The sequence below is a fragment of the Malaclemys terrapin genome, chromosome 23 (genome assembly GCF_027887155.1).
Source record: "Malaclemys terrapin pileata isolate rMalTer1 chromosome 23, rMalTer1.hap1, whole genome shotgun sequence".
Classification (NCBI taxonomy): Eukaryota; Metazoa; Chordata; order Testudines; family Emydidae; genus Malaclemys; species Malaclemys terrapin.
Genome location: NC_071527.1, coordinates 15,187,146 through 15,209,348, shown reverse-complemented (window position 1 = coordinate 15,209,348; position 22,203 = coordinate 15,187,146). Strand labels below are relative to the sequence as shown.

General features: G+C 54.9%; 1 protein-coding gene across 1 annotated transcript in view; it reads left to right on the top strand.

Annotated features, from left to right (window-relative positions):
• LOC128828471 (uncharacterized) overlaps positions 1–22,203 on the top strand; it is a gene marked incomplete at its 5' end in the record, with an annotated part of 134,817 nt that overhangs the window by 76,139 nt on the left and 36,475 nt on the right. Inside the window, 16 exons of the mRNA XM_054013169.1 lie at positions 6,419–6,574; positions 8,031–8,180; positions 9,513–9,644; positions 10,500–10,549; positions 10,967–11,077; positions 11,471–11,645; positions 11,926–12,042; positions 12,267–12,499; positions 12,796–12,960; positions 13,246–13,440; positions 13,947–14,209; positions 14,977–15,043; positions 15,821–15,912; positions 16,181–16,349; positions 16,466–16,573; positions 21,327–21,357. Of these exons, the coding sequence (XP_053869144.1) occupies positions 6,419–6,574; positions 8,031–8,180; positions 9,513–9,644; positions 10,500–10,549; positions 10,967–11,077; positions 11,471–11,645; positions 11,926–12,042; positions 12,267–12,499; positions 12,796–12,960; positions 13,246–13,440; positions 13,947–14,209; positions 14,977–15,043; positions 15,821–15,912; positions 16,181–16,349; positions 16,466–16,573; positions 21,327–21,357 (2,214 nt within the window). The remainder of the gene's footprint in view (positions 1–6,418; positions 6,575–8,030; positions 8,181–9,512; positions 9,645–10,499; positions 10,550–10,966; positions 11,078–11,470; positions 11,646–11,925; positions 12,043–12,266; positions 12,500–12,795; positions 12,961–13,245; positions 13,441–13,946; positions 14,210–14,976; positions 15,044–15,820; positions 15,913–16,180; positions 16,350–16,465; positions 16,574–21,326; positions 21,358–22,203) is intronic.

Here is a 22,203-nt window from a genome sequence, read left to right as displayed (position 1 = left end):
GGAGGCAACAGTGGAAAAACGTACAAGCTTTGCACTTAAAATGCAGGGACAATCACAGTGACTCAGGCACCTGAGATGTGTTTCCACATCTGTTTGTAACTTTAAAATGGCGGATCTCAAGGCCCAGAGGGCAGGGCCGGATTTACACCTTATGTGCCCCTAGGCACAGCATCGTCAGTGCCCCCCCTCACAACTGACCTTCATGTTGCACACAGTTTTAGAGAGGTGAAGTGCCGGTAGGATGCCCAGTGCCCCTAAACATGTGCCTATTATGCCTATTTGGAAATCCAGCCCTGCTGGAGGGTAGACCCCAGTGGTATGTCTACACACCATACTAAGCCGGAGCTCTGACTTAGGTTTAAGACCAAGCCCCACTTCTGTCCACACAGAAGTTAGTTTGACTCAGGCCTGCACAGCCTGCTAGGGGGTGGGGTCAGAGCCGAAGCCCCACTGTGATGCAAGTCAGAGCCCAAACACTTTGTAGTGTGGATGCAGCTCAGCTCCATGTCACCAGACTTGGGTGTGGAGAATCTGCCAACACTCTCTAACAATCCCCAGGGACTGCGCTTCCCGGCCCTTCAATTCCAAAACTTGCCACTTGCTTCCCAGGAACCTTATGTAACATGGGGATACTGATAATGGTCTCCTTTGTAAAGGACATTGAGACCTTCTGAGGAAATGAGCTACAGAAGAGGTAGATGGTCTTAGGGCGCAGGTCCAACACAGGCTGGTCTGGCCCCTCTCCTCAACAAGGGGTCAGCTGCTGCTCTGGAGATGAAAGGCTCTTGGTATCTCCTCAACCTCCAGGCCCTGTAATGTCCTAGGGATGATGCCCCTCTGGGTTCCTGACCAGGACGTCGGTTATTCCTTCCCCTGAGAATCCACCCTTAAGATTGGAGACTGGCCACTTCCCAGGGCTTTGGGAGATGAGTCAGAGCTGCGGGACACCAGTGTGGTGCTGAGGTGGGCCAGCTGCTGCTCTCATTTACCCGGGTGCAGGGCAGGAGTAACTCTACTGAACTCAGTGGGGTTTCTCCTGATTTTGCTGTGGAATATTCCAGCTGCTGGGGGTGGTTCTAACAGGGTTCCCACACCCAGGAAAGACTGAACCTGCTCCCTTCTCCCACCTCGAGGAGCACCAATCAGCTGTTTGTAATGAACCAGCAGCTTCCTCTCCCATGCGAAAGCTGCAGTGTCTGGTGATGGGCAGGAGATGTTTCAGACATGCTCCCCTTTTCCTCCATGTTCTTCATTGCTGTGTAAGTGGGGTTGGACTGAGCTCCCCTCTGACGGGGAGTGATGAACTGGAGAAACAGACTTCAGGAACAGACTCTGTTTGCCTAATCACCCTACTGTGCCTAGGAACTCAGCAGAGGGAACTGTTTTGCCAAAGTGATCCCTTTGGGCGGGTGTTGGGTTACAAATCACTTTAGTAGAGAGTGCAGGGGAATGGCATGTTGTCACCCTGATTGTGTGAGGAAAGGGCAGCAGAATTGTGCTTAGACTGTCCTAATTGATGCTCACTCTCTAAGCAGGGGGGTGGGGATGCCAAATTCCCAGGAGAGTGAGAGAGAAAGAGGGTGGGGGCAGATGTCTGTATCCAGGGGTGTGGGCTCTGCCTAAAGCGTCCCAGATGCCATTTGACCCTCTCCCTCGCCACTGTGTAAAGGCAGAGCTGATCAGACACACTGGAGAGTCCTTGTTTTGTTAAGTGATCGCTGGAGCTGAAATCACTGAGAACCAGGTCTAGCCGCTGAGCCTTAGGGCACATCTACACTTAACACGCTGCATCAGCACAACTGCACTGAGGCAACTCTGCCGCTGTGGCGCTTTAATGGAGACGCTCTAAGCTGACAGGAGAGAGCTTCTCCCATTGGTGTAGTTAATCCACCTGCGCGAAAGGCGGTAGCTCTGTTTATGGGGGAAGCTCTCCTGCCAACACATGGTGTCTACACAGGGGGTCAGGTTGGTATAACTACATCACATGCTGGGCAGGGGTGTGGGGATTTTTCACCCCTCTGAGCGACGTAGTTATACATATATCGGTCTGTAGTTCAGACCAGACCTCAGTTGTGTACGTGTTGGTGGTAACCGCAGCCAAGGCATTTCTCAACCCCATCTCCCACCCCTCTGGTGGGAGTAGAAATCACACGAAGGCTCTGAACTCTGGGTCTTCACCGGACAAGGACAGCAGCTGTGAGTGGGGTGCAGGGGAGGGCAAGGGCAAAGGCAGGTTAAAGGAGCATATGTTATGCTTTCACACCACAAGGGGATAAACTGAGGCAAAGGACACGGCCCAATATATTCTGGGATGGGAGTTTGCTCACGGCTAAGGCTACGATTATGCCACAGAGGTCATGGACAGGAGGACACAGTGCACCAGGAAGATGAACGCTCCCTGCAGGCTGTTGACGATGGTGAATAAATACGCCATGAACGTGGCTGCTGGGCCGATTTGGAGGAGACCAAGGCTCCATGTGCAGCCCAGAATGAAGAGCTGGGAGATGGCTTTAAAGGTCAGTAACCTGGATAAAGGCAGATGGAGAGATCCCGTTACGATAACCCTATGGAGAGCGATTGGGTCAGGAGGATCTGGACAGAGTGGGGTGGAGCTATCGGCCCCTGCTTTCCTATGTGGGACAGGGTTACTGTCAATGCAAACACACTGGGAATTCGTCCTATGGATCCTAGATATGTTGTTCCCCTCCTGCAATCCCTCACACCCTCCCAGTGCCAAGGACCCTCCAAACCAAGGCATCTGACCCTCCAGGATTGTTTTGTTGCCGTCTCACCTGTGGTCTCGGAGGGTGGACACATCTGCATTGAGGGAGGAGAGTCTGTTTCTCAGGATCCACAGGGTCAGGGCAAAGAACGTTATATTTACCTGTGGGATGAGTGGGAAATATTTCCCATAAAACAGCCCATCCGGGGCCGGCGACTCCAGCAGAGAATGATCCCAGGGGACCGAGCCGAACACTGCAGAACCGGGGACTGCTCATTTCCGGTGGGAATCATCCCCTCTCCTGTAATATCCCCTGGCAGCTCTCGGTCCCTCCCCATGCATGGAGCTGACAGCACAGCCAGGGCTGAGATGGATCAATGGGATCACAGAGGTCAGATGCTGCTCCACTGGAGTCAGTGGTTAATTTGGGTTTACACTGGTGTAACTGAGAGCAGGATGAGGCTCAGAGATTCCAGATCCTGCCTCTAGAATACTTCCTGCCACTTTCAAGCTGTAACAAATTCCACTCCCCGACCCCAACTTCCCCAGGTGGTAGGGAGGAATATGTAGGGACATTTGTTTTCCTCCCTACAAAAAACACTGCAGAGTGCAGCCCTCTCCATTCCTCATTCCTTCGGTCATTAACTCTTGCTGTCTTCACTTGGGAAAACTCCTACTGACGTCCATGGGAGCTGTGCCCGAGTAAAGGCTGTAGGCCGGGGGATACAGCACAGGGACTAATGCCGGGACTGACCACAGCAGATGAGCCAGGTGGGACCTAACTGGGTCTTTCCTTGTGTTTTATGGGCCACGTTCTCCTCCCTGCTTCACTGAAATCAACGGGGTCGCAGAGGTGAGAGGAGAATGGGGCCCTGTGGTTCTGGGAGGTACCCACCAGGATTATGGCACAGACTGGACCCAGGAAGCTCCAATTAAATCCTCTCTCCGGGCTGAGCCAGCAGCTAGAGGGAGGGAGGAAGAAGGAGGTGACTTTAATGTAATATGGCTCAGGGGCTACATACGCTGGCTCCACCCTCCTGGGGCCTCCCCTCCCTCGGGGACATGCAGTCAGTGTCCGTACCAAGGGAGCTGAGTGGGTCAGAGGCTCAGACCTTCAGGGCATATTGCAAATAGCACAGTTGCTATTCCCTGTTCACTCTCACTGGTTGTAACAGGAACTGTGCACGGAAACCGTATGGATGGAGGCCAGGCTGCACAAACGTCACTGGGTGATTGGACGCTGGGTGCTCAAAACCTGATTGATGGGGGAAGCGGGTTCACCCAAGCCTGATTGTAGGGGTGGGGGATATAAAATCTGTTCGGGGCTTTTCTGCCAGTGTCTCCTCCAGCAGAGAAGAGCTCGTGCAGCTGCTGGATCAAGCATTCTCCATCAACAGCTGTTCTTCTCCCCCTCCCCCACTGCAACCTCCAGTGAAACATGAAAAACACTTAGGAAATGAAATGCACAAAAGAAACTCCCAAAGTCTAACCCCTTCCCTCAGGGGTATGGTGCAGTCCAATATGGCCACTTCCCATGGCCAGTTGCAATATAAAGGGGAAGGGGGGACCCAGGCCCACCCGCTACCCAGGGTCCTGACCCAGGGACCCTCAAGTGCAGGGCTGGCGCTTCCACTAGGCGACTCTAGGCGGTCACCTAGGGCGGTAGGATTTAGGGGGCAACATTTTGCCGCCCTCAGTGGAAATTTGGCAGCGGGGGATCCTTCCGCTCCGGGTCTTTGGTGGAAATTCGGTGGCGGGTCCTTCACTCGCTCCAGGACCCACCACCGAAGTGCCCCAAAGACACAAAGGGGACGGATAACTCAGTGGTTTGAGCATTAGCCTGCTAAACCCAGGGTTGTGAGTTCAATCCTTGAAGGAGCCACTTAGAGATCTGGGGCAAAACCAGTCCTTGGTCCTGCTAGTGAAAGCAGGGGGCTGGACTCAATAACCTTTCACGGTCCTTTCCAGCTCTATGAGATAGGTATATCCCCATATATTATTTATTATACTCAGAGGAGGAGCACTGCCACCTAGAGCAGCAAAAACCCTGGCTCCACTCCTGCATGGCAGCCTCCCTGCCCTCCTCTCCCCTCGCTTGCTGTCTACTCTCCCTCGGTCACTTCCCCTCTGACCCTTTGCACCCTTTAGGCCCTTCCCTCAGGGCCTGCAGCCTGGCAGGTAGCAGGCTGGAGTTCCCTTTGGCTCCCCTGAGCCTGCGCAGCACTGCGCTGTCCCAGGTGCTAGTCTCCTAGCTCAGGAGACAGACCTTCCCTGTTGGAGGTCTGGGAGAGACTAACTGATCCTCTCATGGGCAGCCTTTATATAGGGCTGAGCCTGGCCCTGATTGGCCGCCTCCTGCCCAGCCCTGGTTGGCTCTCTAACAGGCCCTCCCTGATTGGCTGCCGCTTTGGGCAGCCTCTCTGGCCTGTCTTAGTCCACTTTCACAGGGGGGTGGGGCACTTGCCCCACCACAGTATATTAGCAACAAGAAAAAGGTCAAGGAAATTGTGGGCCCCTTACTGAATGAGGGAGGCAACCTAGTGACAGAGGATGTGGAAAAAGCTAATGTACTCAATGCTTTTTTTGCCTCTGTCTTCACAAACAAGGTCAGCTCCCAGACTGCTGCACTGGGCAGCACAGCATGGGGAGGAGGTGACCAGCCCTCTGTGGAGAAAGAAGTGGTTCAGGACTATTATGAAAAGCTGGACGAGCACAAGTCCATGGGGCCGGATGCGCTGCATCCAAGGGTGTTAAGGGAATAGAGGGTCCCCTCCCTCTGACATTGGCCCGCTGGGAGGATTTTAGGACTGGCACTGGCCCTAAGATAAATTGAGTTTGAGACCTCTGGCTTAAGCCGACTTCCAACTATTAGAGACCAGGAGGAGACTTTAATGGGGGCAGATTATCCCCTGGCTGCTGCTACAGGACTCTTACACCTTCTTCTGTAGCACCCGTCGCAGACGGGATACTGGGGTAGATGGGCCTTGGGGTTGACCCAGGCTGGCAATGCCTGTGTGTTCCTCTGTGACTGGAACCTGAGGGGGATTTCTGCCAAGTCCCAGTGTTCCCACCCCTTGGGCAACTCAGCTTCAAACGTGGACTCCTAAATCTCCCCAAATCTTGGCCCCATTGGGGCTTGGCCCATAGAGGCCACAGTGGTTGTTCTGGGGTTTGAAGGTCCCCTTCCCTCTGTTATGTTCATGGCACACACACAGTTAGACACATCCTCTTGCTGGCAGGCTGCAGCTCAACACAGGGTTATTCTTAGACTCCAGAACTCCAGCACACGAGGATCCCGACCAGAGAGAGACAAAGCAGGCTGCTCCTGAATGCAAACGGGCACAACTAACCCCACTTTGCTCTAGGCTGGCCCTTTGACAGACACACTGCTGAAAACCCCAGATCACATGCTTGTCACCCGAGCCCCCTAACCCGCAAGAAAGTGCAAGAAACTTTGCAAAAGTAAAGTGAGAGCTTGTGATGCTAACACAGTTTTCAATACACCATATTCTCGAGTGGCCGTTCCGCTGCCAGAGCAGCCTAGTGTGGCCTGAGTGTAGCTGAGACTCAGGCCTGAGATTGTTAAGCTCCCAGGGGCCTGGTCACCTGGGTCCCATCACCCAGCTCAGCACAGGTGGGTGATACAGGAACATCGCCCTGCCAGGACTGTACAGAACATCCTGTCTTGTGCTGCAGATATTGACGAGTGTCAGGGCCCGAGCCCGGCAGACTGCGGACCCCACGCAAACTGCACCAACGTGCCTGGGAGTTACCACTGCACCTGCATCGATGGCTACGAGCCCAGCTCTGGGAAAGCCAAATTCACCCACGCGAGTGAGAACACCTGCCAGGGTGAGCTCTCCCCTGGCCCCCACTTGCTGAGACCCCCACCCCACGTGCCCATTCCCAGCGAGGGGCCGCACTGGGGCTGCTGCCAGCTTTGGCAGTGGCCTGAGGCCATCAGTGAGGCTCTGATGAGACATGACCCTCGCCCAGGCCCTCTCAGAGGTCCAGAGAGGCGCAGGCCACTTCCAGCTTTTGAGGCCCCTATGCATAATAAACATACAAAATGATGACACATGAAAACAAAATAAGGCACCAAAAAAATTGTTTTATTTAACAAATGCTTTTCTAGCCTTTTTCCTGTGCAAATGTAATAATTATTGAGGAAAAGTCTAGCTTTCGTGCAATGTCACAGTTGACATTAAGCATGGCGAGCCCATTCAAACACTCCTGGCCCACAGTTGCACGGTGATAGTTCTTTATCTGCTTCAACACATTGAAGGTGGATTCCCCTGAAGCCACTGATAAAGGCAAACTGACAAAAATATGCCATGTTTATGAACATTTTTAACTCTTTAATATGACAACAGCTGTATTAGTTAACAAAAAAATGATGTCTTTCCAAATCACATCTCTAATTTGCTTAAATTTGCAGCTCTAAGCTGAGCGCGTGGGTCACATTTTGGTCCGATGGGGACGCGCTTAAAAACAAGTTGCAAAACTTATCAAATGCCAAAAAATTAACAAGTGTCTAAATTTGAGGCTCCCTTTGAGCTTGTGGCCCAGGCCAAATGGCCTCCTGCCCCCCCCCCCACACTCTGATTGGCTCTGCCCTCGACTGCTCCCGCAGAGCATGGGGCCGAGCTCACCCTGTGCCTGGCACCTGGATGGGGAATAAACAGACCCACAGAGCAAACTCCTTGTGCTGCAGTGATGTGCTGGGGAGAGGGAGGGGACCGTCGCTGGCCCCAGCACGCAGCATCTGGGCTGCTAGTGTCCCCCTGAGCTGGGAAGGGGCCTCGTGTCTGGGCCATGGAAATAGCACAGTGCGCTCTGCCCCCTATGGGCCCTGGGGAGGAGAGAATAGCCACAGCACAGTGTACCCCAGCCACACCCCAATCCTCCCCCATGGGCCCTGGGGGGCCGGGAATAGCCACAGCACAGTGTGTCCCAGACACATCCCGATACTCCCCCATGGTCCCTGGGGGGCAGGGAATAGCTGCAGTGCCGGGAACCCCAGCGTCAGCCCCTACATCAGGGGCTAGGAGCAGGGTGGGGGCAGGGCCCCTACAGCAGCTCCACTCCAGCTGGGGTGGCCCCTTTTGCAGGGTGGGGGATTCTCGAGTGGCCGTTCCGCTGCCAGAGCAGCCTAGTGCCGCCTGAGCGTAGCTGGGAATCAGGCCTGTGATTGTTAAGCTCCCAGGGGCCCGGTCACCTGGGTCCCGTCACCCAGCTCGGTGCGGGTGGGTGATACAGGAACGTCTCCCTGCCAGGACTGTACAGAACATCCCCTCTTGTGCTGCAGATATTGACGAGTGTCAGGGCCCGGCAGACTGTGGACCCCACGCAAACTGCACCAACGAGCCTGGGAGTTACTACTGCACCTGCATCGATGGCTACGAGTCCAGCTCTGGGGAAGCCAACTTCACGCACGCGAGTGAGAACACCTGCCAGGGTGAGCTCTCCCTTGGCCCCCACCGCACCCTGCTCAGTCTCCCCCGCCCCCCATACACACACTCCTGGGCTCATTCCAGGCCTGGTGCTGCACCAGAGGCTGCCGCTGGCTGCAGCAAAGGCACCGGATCCACTCACCAGGGCTGTGATGCGCTGTGACCCTGAACTGCTGCCCCAGCGCGTGGGCCCAGGATCTCCCCTGCCTCGGTGATTAGATTGGAAATAAACCCCCAGGTTTGCAGGGAGGTGCTGGGGAGATGGGTGGGGCCCTCGCTGTCCCCAGCACACAGAATCCAACCTGCTAGTGCCCCCAAGCCTGGGAAGGGGCCTCGTGGATGGTCCACATACAGCACAGTGCGCTCTGCCCCCTATGGCCCTGGGGAGCAGGGAATAGCCCCAGCGCAGGGCACCCCGGCCATGCCCCCAATCTGCCCCCTCCCTCAGGGCTGGGAGCAGAGCCTTTTCCAGCCCCACACTGACAGGGAGCCCCCTGGATGGGAGGGTGTTTCCTAAGGGGGCCATTATGCCCCCTTAGTTAGCCAGGGCGGCCTGACCGGAGAAGGGGCCGGGGCGTTCCAGGCCCTTGTTTGCGATGTTCAGCCGGTAGTTAGAGCTTGTATCAAGTCCTAGCCGGCCGTTCCCATGGAAACCGCCCTTTACACCCACGTTTGGGGGGCGCAGAGCACCGGGCCCATCGAACTGGGAGAACTCAGGAGCCCATTGGTTCAAACGCTTCCCCTGGCAGAGACCTCGCCCAGCTGTTCCTGTGCCCAGCCCCCGGCCGCGTGGGATAACCCCAGCCAGTGTCCTGGGGCGGGTCTAGGCACAAGAAGAAATCAGCGCCGCGGTTATCTCAGCCAGTGCCCCGGGGATTGTCCGGGGATAGCTGGTATCGGGAGCCGTGCGGAGAATCCCTAGGGCTTGCCCCCGGGGGGAATTGATGGCGATCGCTGTTCTCTTTGGAAGTGCACTGATTATTCCAGACCAAAGTGTCCGGATGGGGAGCGATTCCACAGGAGCTGTTCCCGTCAATTTCCCCATGTACAGTAACTCCTCACTTAAAGTCGTCCCGGTTAAAATTGTTTCCTTGTTACATTGCTGATCGATTAGAGAACATGCTCATTTAAATTTGCCCAATGCTCCCTTAGAACATTGGTTGGCAGCCACCTGCTTTGTCCAGAAGAAGCAGCCTGTGGGAGCTGGCTGGTGGGGGCTTGGAACCAGGATGGATCAGCAGCCCCCCTATCAGCTCCCGACTCCCCTAAGTTCCCTGTGTGGCAGCCGTCCAGCAGGCTATGTGTGATGTCCCCCTCCCCCCGCTTTCCTCTCTCAGACATCGACGAGTGCCGCAAGACCCCAAATATCTGCGCCCCGAAGGCCACGTGTATCAACAGCAATGAGAGCTACTGGTGTGAGTGCCGGGCCGGCTACATCCCCTCCAACAGGAACACGACCCTGTGCGAAGGTGGGTCCTGCCGCTGGGGGCATGGAGGGGACACCTGGGGGGCTGAGCAGGGTCTGGGGTTACACAGGCAGAGGTCTTGCCTGAGGGGGCAGTGAGCTGGGAACTGGTCTGGGATGATGCACCAGTCCATCTGCCCCCAGCGGCCGTGGTCCCTCTGGGTCTCAGCCCGGAGGGTTGGGGGGGCTCAGACTCCAGGCCCTCACCTCGCCCCAGCCCAGCCTGTCCATCCACTGGGGTGTTTCTGGTTGTCTCAGAGCCACAGCCACCAGCGTGCCCAGGTCTGGCTCTGGGAGCGGAGCAGGGCCAGGCTGGGGAGGGGGTGAGCAGGGCTGGCAGGGGCCGGGCGTCTCTCCCCCACAGTGCCTGCATTCCTGCTGCATGGCTGGATTCTCTGCCCTGGGAAGATGGCAGCAGGGGGCACAGTCTGGGCCTAGTGGCCACTAGAGGTCACTGTGGGGCCAGCCCAGGGCTCCCTGCTGGATTCACCCCCCACCCCCACCCCCACCACACACCAGAACCACCCACAGCTGGGGGGAGAGGGTTGAGGGGAGATACGGCTGGGATGATTCCACAGCCCCCGCCCCACCCCAGTGCGGCTCAGTCCCCCTAGGACGGGGAGAGGGGACGGTTCCTTTCACAGAGACCAGCTTGTGGGCAGAGGATGGGGACAAGGGGCTGCGCACCTGTGTGGGGCTGAGTGTGTGTGTGGGGGGGTGGGGAGTGTCACTGCTCCCCCTGCTGGAGGGAGGGAGTCCTGCTTTCTGTGCCTGGCTCTGGTGCATGCACTTACCCAGCCAGACCCCGCATTTCCCCCCCGCCGCCCATCTCTCACTTCTCCTCCCTTTCCATCCCCAGAGCTCACCTGCCCCCGGCTGCCGGATGATGACAACTCTGCCGAAGCCAAGGTGAGTGGGGCACAGACCCCGGGGGTGGGACAGACCCCGATTCCCCTTTAGTGCCACGTTGCTTTTCACTGATCTCGCCCCACGAGGATTCTGGGGCCAAACTCGCCCCTGGGCAAAGAGCCAGTGGCCAGTCCCTGGAGCCCCTGCAGTCCAGCCTCGGCCTAGGCCTTTGCCCCGGGGTGATTCTCACCCTCCAGGATCGGCAGCATCAGGCTGCTGCAACTCGCTTCAGCTTGCAACCGCCGTCCCCCCCCATCCCTGGCAAACGCCGTGCACCCCCTAGGGGCCAGACAGGGCATTGCCCGCGCTCCCTCTGGCGCCCGGCTTCTGAGCCGAGGGAGCCTCTCGGGACGGGGGGAGGTGGGCTGCGATTCTGTGATCTCTTTTCCTGAGCCAGGCCTGGGGCTTGTTTTGCAGAACCTCCAGGGCAGCTTCCCAGCACAGGTGGGACGTCTCTGCAAGGCGGCGCTGGAGGAGCTGAAGCAGATGAAGGCTCAGAGCGCTGAGTCTGTGATGGGGCAGCTGCAGGTGCCAAGCCAAAATTCAGGGCCTTGCTGGGTTTGTTCCCGTTAGGGGGAGGAATCGCTGCTCCTACTCGGATCTAGTCTCAGGGCGATCTATAGGGATGCAGCGCCTGGAACAGGAGATAAATAAACAGCAGCACTGCCCAGAAATTCCCATGCCTGCCTCTCCAGTGGGCTCTGTGCCCAACAAGCTGCTCTCCTAGGTTCCTAGGCTAGACAGGACCATTGTGATCATCTAGTCTGACCTCCCAGGCAGTGATTGTCAATAGCAGGAGAACTTGTCTTTCCTTTCAGGGGGATTGTGGGAAGGCAGTGGAGGACTAGCAATCTAGGAATGGGGGGCACGGCAGAGGCTCAGGCTCTGGGACACCAACACCCCCCACGTTTGCTTGGCCAGGGCTTCTTGGACATTCTGGAGAAGCAGATAAATCTGGTCGGGCAGCAGAGCGAGAACGTGGAGCGGAGACACTGGATCGCGACGGAGCTGATGGCCACAGTGGAGAAGCAGTTAAGAACACTGGCCATGACCCTGCCTGACAGCACGATCAGTATCGCATCCACCAACGGCACAGGTCAGCACCTGCCCACGTGGTCCCAGTATTTCCAGTTGGGCTTTTATCACCCGCAGCCTATGCTCCCGTCCCACTCCCCATAGCGCCCTCTGCTGGGAGATGGGAGCTTCCCCCCCCCACAGACGGTGCTTCCGCCCTGCTCCCCACAGCGCCCCCTGCTGGGTGAGGCTGGGACTGGAATAGCTGGGAACTTTTCCCACAGCCAGGAAAGCACCTTGCCTGGCTACAGGTTTCCTCTCCATGTCTCTGTTGTGAGCCCTGGCTGGCATTGTGGTTGCAGAGCTGGGGCTGGCGGTCAGGCAGGCTGGGAACCAGAGCCAGGAGACCGTGACGCTGCAGCAGAGCAAGACACAGATGGAATTAAAGTGGGCCGGAGTCCCAGGGCAGGAAAATGAAGGTATGTGATCATCGCCTGTGCTGGGGTCTGTATAGCGATGGGCATCGGCAGGGCATTGGGAGCAGCAGCACAGCACCCCCTAGCGCCAGGCTGGGGTGTGTAGGGGGATGGGGCATGGCCAGGGCATTGGGGGCAGCACCCCCAGCAGCACAGCACCCCTGGCACCAGTCTGCCCCAGGGCCCCTCCTGCCCCCCATTTCATCCATCTCCTCTGTCTCTCGCAGGCTTCACGCTGGCCGGGCTGCTGACATACCAGGGGATGAGCCCCATCCTGGACGGTGCTGGGCGGGTGGAGATGCCCAAGTGGGACAAGATCGGCCAGACGGGGAAGCGGGCACAGGAGCCGGGGCGGCCCAGCTACCGTGTGCTGTCTCCAGTGGTGTCGGCCTTCATCAGTGACCCGAACCCCCAGGCACTCGGCCTCTCTGTCAGCATCCGCTTCAGCCACCCGGTGCCGGTGAGCCCCTGGGCTGGGCATGGGGGGAGGAGAGCCTGGGACGCTGGGAGGGAGAGCTGGGCCCATCTCTAGTAACACCCCCTACCCGGGTCAGCTGGTAAATCCGCCTCCCACCCAGGGACAAACTGATGCTCTGTGCCCCCAGCGCAGCCCCTCGTACCCCCCAGACCTGCCCTCTCAGGGCCTGGGGAGACCTGCCCTCTCGGGGCCTGGGGAGACCTGCCCCCTGTGCGGCCCCAGCCAGCCCTCCACCCCGCTCCTGCCCCCCCATGCACCAAGCGTCTCTCTGTCCCCAGGAGAACAAGACTGACCTGCGCCTCCTCTGCGCCTACTGGGAGCCTGACAGCAGGCGCTGGGCCACCCACGGCTGCACCCTGCAGAACTTGACCACCACCATCACCCGCTGCCAGTGCAACCACCTGGCCAGCTTCGCCGTGCTCATGGCCTTCTACGAGCTGGAGGTAGGTGCGGCCCTCGCTGGGACCTCAGGGCTGGTCTGGTTCTGCTCTTCCCTTTAATCCTCCCCAGTGGAGCAGGAGTCACTCCAGATTCCTCCCGGAGTAAACCCATTCCCCACCGGCAGGCGGGGCCCTGGATCTGATATGGGGCCGGACCCTGAGCTCTGCACTCAGCCGTGGGCAAAGCTCTTCCTGGAGTGACTGGAGGCTTTGCTGGGGGAAAGGCTGAGTCAGAACCCAGGGGGCTGGGCTGGGGTCACTCGTGATTCTCCCTTTGCTGTGTTACAGGGGAGTTACACACTGACCATCATCACCTACGTGGGACTGACCCTCTCCCTGCTGTGCCTCTTCCTCGCCATCCTCACCTTCCTCCTGTGCCGCTCCATCCGCAGCGTCAGCACCTCCCTCCACCTGCAGCTCTGCCTCTGCCTCTTCCTGGCCGACCTGCTCTTCCTCACCCCAGTGACACGCACTGGCAGTCCGGTACGGCCTGATTCTCCCCTGCTCTGTTCCTCCAGCAGGGCTGGGGTGTGTGGTTTGAACCCCTTTGCGATCCCTGGATTCTGGGCTGTGCAGGACATAGAGGATTCCCGGGGAGATTGCATTGGGCAATCCCGTTACGCCCCTTCACACTGGAGACAGTGGTCTGAGTGTCCCCAACCCCTGGAGTTCAGCTAGTTCTATCCGTATGTCAGTGTCCGTTTGCATCAATTCCTCTCTTATGTGCCTTGCCCATAATCACCCAGGGACTATGTGGTAGGGCTGGGAACAGTACCTGGATCCCCTGAGCCCTGCTCCCCTGCTCTAACCACTAATCTCTGCTCCCTTCCTGCATCAGCAATGTGCACCCGCAGGACCCTCCATAGACCGAGGAACCTGCCGTCCCTGGGTCACGGAGCGCTATAACTGGAGAGCTCTGCTAACAAGAATCCCGGTGTGACCCCCCGGCAGGTCGCCCCCATACTCAGCATTTCCCTTCCCCACCGCAGTGTCCTTGGGCTCTCTGTCTCCCCCAGGTGGCGTGTGCTGTCATTGCTGGCCTCCTACACTACCTCTTCCTGGCCTGCTTCTCCTGGATGTTCCTGGAGGGGCTGCACCTCTTCCTCACCGTCAGGAACCTGAAGGTCGTGAATTACACCAGCGCCAGCCGGTTCAAGAAGAGATTCATGTACCCGTTCGGCTACGGATTCCCAGTCCTGGTGGTGGCTATTTCTGCAGCCGTGAATCCTGAAGGCTACGAAACTTCCAAACAGTACGTGCAGCGCCCATCCCGAAGGGGAGCTGGGATGTGGCTTCCATGCGCTTGTCCGGCTCACCCCAGGTCTGACTTGGACCTCGATTTTCCCTGCTCACCGTGCCTGGGAGCTGAATGTTCTCCTGGGACCCTTCCCATCCCCAGGGACACTAAGCTGCCCCGAGCGCTGTAGTTGAGCTGCCCACCTGTCAGACATCTACACTCCTCACCCCACTGATGATGTGGAAGAACAAGCCAGAAAGATCCCAGCTTGACTCCCAGCTCCCAGGCTCTGTTTGTGGGAGTGGTGGGTAGGAAACAAATGCACCTTCTTCCTGTGTGCAGATCCCTGAGGATCCCCTCTCTAAAGTGAGCGACTCACTAAAACAGGGCGTGGCGTGTTCTAGACACCCCAGGCCAGATCCTCAGCTGGTATAAATCAGGGCAGATCCACTTCCTTCTGTGCAGCGAGGCCAATGTCCATCCGCTGCATGTCTGGCCCTCCAGCAATACTGCGCCCGTCCACCAGAAAGGGTCATTGAGGAGGTGGAAGAGGAAGTGGTGGTTGGAAGCAGGAGATGCTGAGGTAGATGGGAAGGGCTGTTCACCTGCTGCCCGCAAGAGAGTCAGCCATGTCACAGGCAGGCTGAGATCCATCTCGCTTTTGAGAGCCAGCTGCCCTGTGACCCCCCCTCTCTGCCCCCGTGACCCCCCCTCTCTGCCCCGGGGCTGAAAAAGGGCAGTAATCCCATTAACGTCACCTTCTTCTTCCTCCCTCCCGCTAGCTGCTGGCTCAGCCCGGAGAGAGGCTTTCGTTGGAGCTTCCTGGGTCCAGTCTGTGCCATAATCCTGGTGGGTACCTCCCAGAACCACAGGGCCCCATTCTCCTCTCACCTCTGCCACCCCATTGATTTCAGTGAAGCAGGGAGGAGAACGTGGCCCAAAAAACACAAGGAAAGACCCAGTTAGGTCCCACCTGGCTCATCTGCTGTGGTCAATCCCGGGATTAGTCCCTGTGCTGTATCCCCAGGCAGGATCCTACAGCCTTTACTCGGGCACAGCTCCCATGGACGTCAGTAGGAGTTTTGCCAAGTGAAGACAGAAGAGTTTGGTCTAGTCTAGTTAATGACCCAAGGAACGAGGAAGGGAGAGGGCTGCACTCTGCAGTGGTTTTGTAGGGAGGGAAACAAATGTCCCTACATATTCCTCCCTACCCCCTGGGGAAGTTGGGGGGGGGTGGAATTTGTTACAGCCTGAAGGTGGCAGGAAGTATTCTAGAGGCAGAATCTGGAATCTCTCACCCAGATCCTGCTCTCAGTTACACCAGTGTAAACCCCAGATGACTACTGACTCCACTGGAGAGGCTCTATGTTTAACTCTGAGCAGCATCTGACCTCTGTGATCCCATTGATCCATCTCAGCCCTGGCTGTGCTGTCAGCTCCACGCATGGGGAGGGACCGAGAGCTGCCAGGGGATATTACAGGAGAGGGGATGATTCCCACCGGAAATGAGCAGTCCCCAGTTGTGCAGTGTTCGGCTCGGTCCCCTGGGATCGTTCTCTGCCTCAGCTGGAGTCACCGGCCCCGGATGGGATGTTTTACAGGAAATATTTCCCACTGTTCCCACAGATAAATATAACGTTCTTTGCGCTGACCCTGTGGATCCTGAGAAACAGACTCTCCTCCCTCAATGCAGGTGTGTCCACCCTCAGAGACCACAGGTGAGACGGCAACAAAACAATCCTGGAGGGTCAGATGTCTTGGTTTGGAGGGTCCTTGGCACTGGGAGGGTGTGAGGGATTGCAGGAGGGGAACAGCATATCTAGGATCCATAGGAACGAATTCCCAGTGTGTTTGCATTGACAGTAACCCTGTCCCACACAGGAAAGCCAGGGCCAGTAGCTCCACCCCACTCTGCCCAGAACCTCTTGTCCCAATTGCTCTCCATAGGGTTATTGTAACGGGATCTCTCCATCTGCCTTTACCCAGGTTACTGACCTTCAAAGCCATCGCCCAGCTCTTCATTCTGGGCTGCACATGGAGCCTTGGTCTCCTCCAAGTCGGCCCAGCAGCCACGGTCATGGCGTATTTTTTCACCATCGTCAACAGCCTGCAGGGAGCCTTCATCTTCCTGGTGCACTGTCTCCTCAATCGCCAGGTAATGCCCACGGCCCATCAGCGCCCACACAGCACCTTCACTGGCCTCGCGGTGGCCATCTCTGATCTTCTCAGCATTAGTTACATAGTGCAGTGACCATGTCCCTCACTCTCCAGGTGAGAGAGGAGTACAGGAGATGGATCAAGGGATTCCGAACGTCCAGCACAAAATCTCAGACTTATGATCTATCCATGTCTGCTGTCCCCACCACCAGCACAAAGACGGTAAGAGGTCCTCTGCTCTGTTCCAATACCAGCCTGTGACACAGTCATCTCTAGCTGGGTCTCATCACTGCTGTAAAGGTGATTTGCCCCCGAATGATGCAGGATTGGTTATGAGCCAGCTGGGAACGTCACTGCAAGTGTTAGTGAGAGTCGGTCACTATCGAGGGGTATCCTAGATGTCTTGGGCACCAGAACAGAATGTCCTGTCCTGGCACCTCCGCGTTCCCTTCCTTTGGCTCTCCTGAGAGCTCCAGGGGTCACTCACTGTGGACTAGGCAGGCATTGGCTCTTGCAGTGTAATGATCTGAATAGATCAGATTGTCCCTGGGATTGAATCCTTGTCAGTGCAGACGGATCATCCCCAGTGAGCAGTCAGCACCGTGAAGAATTTCCCGTGGCTCCATTATCCCTATGGGTCAAGATCCAGGGGCTGTGTGTGTCGCCTCCCAGACACAACCCGCCAGTTTGCCCATTACACTCTCAGTGGCCTTGGAACCTATTGTCATGTTTCTGCTTTTCTTGCCAGGAGTAACCCTTCTGCCAGGAGGAGTCGACAGCAACCAGGGCCGGGTTCAATACGTAGGGGGTTCCAATACAAATTAGAACTGGCTGGAGCCCCCTGTGACGTTGCACTCCATATGCTTTATGGAAATATGCTTATGAATATGAGACAACTGGAATATGCTTTACTCTAAATAGCCCTTGTATGGGGTTTTTAGAAAGCTTGTAATCTATCAAGTGTGTTCATCCTGTTTGTTCGCATATATTATTTCTATATCTGGAGTTAGGAGAATAAGATATAAACCTGTGTCATTGATGAAAAACATATTAAGTGGAGGCCATTAAGGATGCTCCAGAAACAATCAGTTGTAAACGGCCTTAGTTACTTGAAAGCCTCCCTGTGTACGTGTGGGCCAGCCCATGGGGAATGGAGACAAGGGGTCTTAGAGTGACATGTACCCATGTCACCTGATAATGAAATCCATCTTAAACCTGGTACTTTTCCATTTAGAAGGAGGGGTGGGGACCCAGAGAGACAAAAGATTCCCAACTTGTGTCAAAGCTATAAAAGGGGGTGGAGCAGGACAAAGGGCTGCCAGTCATGAGGTCTAATAGGTTGAGAGTTTAGACGGCGTGCTTATACTTCCTTTTCTTTTGGTAACCACTTGGACTTGTTATGCTTTGATTTATCATCTCTTAAAATCTACCTTTATAGTTAATAAATCTGTTTGTTTATTCTACCTGAAGCAGTGCATTTGGTCTGAAGTGTGTCAACGGCTCCCCTTGGGATAACAAGCCTGGTACATATCAATTTCTTTGTTAAATTGATGAACTCATATAAGCTTGCAGCGTCCAGTGGGCATTACTGGATAATGCAAGACGGAGGTTCCTAGGGTTGTGTCTGGGACCAGAGATATTGGCTAGTGTCATTCGCTTGCAAGTAGCTGGGAGCAGCTTACGTACCAGAGGCTGTGCGTGAACAGCCCAAGAGAGGGGTTCTCACAGCAGAGCGGGATAAGGCTGGCTCCCAGAGTCGAGGATTGGAGAGGCCTAGCAGATCTCCGGTCCGGATAACACCAGAGGGGAACGTCACAATCGCTGAAGATGCTGTGCCTAGGGGCTCATAAACTGTAAATCAGGCCCTGCCCTCCGGGGTTTGAGAGGCTGCCATTTTAAAGTTACAAACTGATGTCTGAGTCAGTTTAATTGTCCCTCAATTTTAAGTGCAAAGATTGTACATTTTTTCACTGCCGCCTCCATTGCTGTTGCTCAGTCTGTTGCTTTGGGTCAGGTTACGTCCCCTTCTGCCAGCAATCGGCTTTGAATTCCCCCATTGGTTTGTGGTGTTACTAATCTGCCCTGCAGCACATAGGACATTTCCAACCGAGCGCTAGTCAGCTAATAGTTTTACGTCTTCCACATACACAGCTACGGTTTCACCTCCTCACTCTGCCATGACACTTGCAATGTTCTACGGTAACGCTTGGCTGTGGTGTCTGTGCTTGCTCTGTTCAGATCTCTTGCAGATCTTCTGAAGTTTTACCTCCTGCTTCCTGGGAGCGTACCAAACTCCTGAAGAGGGAGTAGGTTTATTTAAGCAGCCACTGAGGAATATCCCTCTATTTGTCTTTTATTTATAATCTCATTTGCAAGGAAATTACTGGCTCCAGGTTTCCATTTTCCTATAAGTTGCCAGTCTTACGTTTTTCCTCATCACCAATGTTGTAAAGTGACTGCTCAGTGCAACTAAAATAAATGCTCAAGAGTGCCCGCTGGGAACTCGCTGCTTCACTTAACTGCATCCCCCCCTGATCTCTCACACCAGGCAAGACCCAGCCCAAGCCCACCCCCGACCCCTCGCCCCTGTGCAGGGTGTTCTGCTCAGAGCCTACACACAGAATGATAGGGAAAAATTCTTCCTGGCAGGTTGCCATGTAATCCAGAAATCTATCTGTGACCTAAGTCCCTGCTGATGCCAACCAGTAGGGGGCACAGGGGCACATCGGGGTTACATGGATCCCCTTGGACATACTAGTCCATCAAAGCATGCCACGTGAGGGTGCTAATGAAAGCCTGTGTCACACTGGTCACCGTAATCGTTGTGAGACATATGGGTGGAAAATAGAAGAACAGGTGTGAATTCATTTAGCTTCTTCACAATGGCCTTATTGTCCTTGAGTGCCTCTTTAGCATCTCGATCGTCCAGTGGCCCCACTGGTTGTTTAGCAGGCTTCCTGCTACTGATGTCCTTCAAAAATGTTTTGCTCTTACTTTCGGAGTCTTTGGCTAGCTGTTCTGCAAATTCTTTTTTGGCCTTCCTAATTATATTTTTAGACTTCACTTGCCAGAGTTTATGCTCCTTTCTATTTTCCTCAATAGGATTTAACTTCCACTATTTAAAGGATGCCTTTTGGCCTCTCACTGCTTCTTTTACTTTGTTGTTTAGCCATGGTGCACTTTTTTGGCTCTCTTACTATTGTGACAGACCCAGACCAGTGGGGTACAGGAGTCTGGTAGAGGGCAAATATACTGGTCACTGGATGAATAGTTTACTGTTCCCTGAGTGACCAGAGCAGGGGCTGCACGAGAGTAATCAGGAACCTGCTAGAACCAGTTCAGGCAGGCAGGCTAATTGGGACACCTGGAGCCAATTAAGAAGAAGCTGCTAGAATCAATTAAGGCAGGCTAATCAGGGCACCTGGGTTTTAAAAGGAGCTCACTTCAGTTTGTGGTGTGAGTCTGAGGAGCTAGGAGCAAGAGGTGCAAGGAGCTGAGAGGGTGTGCTGCTGGAGGACTGAGGACAGAGGACAGCAGGAGGAAGGTCCTGTGGTGAGAATAAGGAAGGTGTTTGGAGGAGGCCATGGGGAAGTAGCCCAGGGAGTTGTAGCTGTCATGCAGCTGTTCCAGGAGGCACTCTAGACAGCTGCAGTCCACAGGGCCCTGGGCTGGATCCCGGAGTAGAGGGCGGGCCCGGGTTCCCCCCAAACCTCCCAATTGACCTGGACTGTGGGTTCTTCCAGAGGGGCAGGTCTCTGGGCTGTTCCCCAAGCCACATGGTGAATCTCTGAGGCAAGAAAATCCGCCCATAAGCGCAGGACCCACCAAGATAGAGGAGGAACTTTGTCACACTATGTTTTTTTTTTTTTTTAATTTGGGGCATACATTTAAATTGAGCCTCTATTAAGGTGAATTTTGTAGAGATTTCACTTTTGGCGTTGTACCTTTTAATTTCTCTTTAACTTCCTCATTTTTGTTTAGTTCCCCTTTCTGAAATTAAATGCTTCTGTGGTGGGCTGCTGTGGTGTTCCTCCCCTTCCAGTGATGTTAAATTTAATTATATTATGGTCGCTATTACCAGCGGTTCAGCTATAGTCACCTCTTGGACCAGATCCTGTGCTCCACTTAGGATTAAATCAAGAATTGCTTCTCCTCTTGTGGGTTCCAGGACTAGCTGCTCCAAGAAGCAGCCATTTAAGGTGTCAAGAAACTTTATCTCTGCATCCCGTCCTGAGGTGACATGTACCCAGTCAATAATGGGCTAGTTGAAATCCCCCGTTATTATTGAGTTTTTTATTGTTATAGCCTCTCTAAGCTCCCTGAGCATTTCACAGTCACTATCACCGTCCTGGTCAGGTGGTCGGTAGTATGATTATCCTCATTCCACCAAATTTCTATGATGCCTATTATATCCATATCCTCATTTAATATGGGGCACTCTAGTTCACCTATCTTATTATTTAGACTTCTAGCCTTGGTATATAAATACTTTAAAAACTTGACACTTTTTAGGTGTCTGCCTTGCATAATGTAATTGAATGGGACTCTTTTTTATTTGGTTGTTTCTCATCAGATCCTACGTGTATTTTATCATCTTCCGTCCTCTCCTCCTTACTAGGACACACAGACTCTCCATTAATAGATCCTCCCCTAAGGGATGTCTCTCTCTGAACCACGTGCAACTCCACACATGTCGGCTTTCCCTCAGCCCTTCGTATAAAAACTGCTCTATGACCTCTTTAATTTTAAGTGCCAGCAATCTGCTTCCATTTTGGTTTAGGTGGAGCCCATCCTTCCTGTATAGACTCCCCCTTTCCCAAAAGGTTCCCCAGCTCCTAATAAATCTAACCCTCCTCCCTACACCATCGTCTCATCTATGCACTGAGACCCTGCAGTTCTGCCTGTCTAACTGGCCATACGTGTGGAGGTCCTGGACTTCAATCTCTTACCTGGCAGCCTAAATTTTTGCCTTCAGGATCTCTCTCCTATCACTCCCTATGTCACTGGTACCTACATGTATCACGACCACCGGCTCCTCCCCCGCACTACAAATATGTCTGTCTAGATGTCTTGAGAGATTTGCAACCTTCGCACCAGACCGGCAAGTCACCATGAGGTTCTCCCGGTCATCGCAAACCCAGCTAACTATGTTTCTAATGATTGAATCCCCCTTACTATTACCTGTCTCTTATCAATAACTGGAGTTCCCTCCCCTGGAGAGGTATCCTCAGTGAGAGAGGATACCATGGCATCCTCTGGAAGGAGGGTCCCAGCTATGGGATCGTTCCCCTCTGTGCCAGTTTGATGTTCTCTTTTCCTGAGACTTTCATCTTCCTCAATAGCACAGAGGCTGTTGGACCGGGGGTGGGACCGTTCTATCATGTCCCTATAATCCTCCAGCAGCCTAAGGACCCCACTAAATGGACGACTGCATACAAACTGCTTAGATGCTTGTCAGACCCGAGTGAGTATTTTCCCATGACCAATGTCTACATCTAATCCCATTGCTTTGTTTCCATCCCCCAGTTGCTCAGAAGCCGACTAGAGCATTTATCCAGGTTTGAAGCTGTTGGTAAACTTCAGGCTGAAATGTAATTAACCAGCTTTGGCCCCCATTCTCTGCTGTGCCCCACCTGGGAATGGGGCCCTCAGGGAACCTCATTGACAGGCACTACACAGCCTTGTTGGGGGCTGGAACAGCTGGGGCGGGGGGGCTGATTTAAACTCAGCAGCTGATAATGGTCCCTACAGTCCGTCCCTGCCCTGCCTCCTATGCTGGAACTGGAGGGGAGGCTGGCTCAGGGGCCAGATACGCTAACTCCACCCTCCTGGGGCCTCCCCTCCCGCGGGGA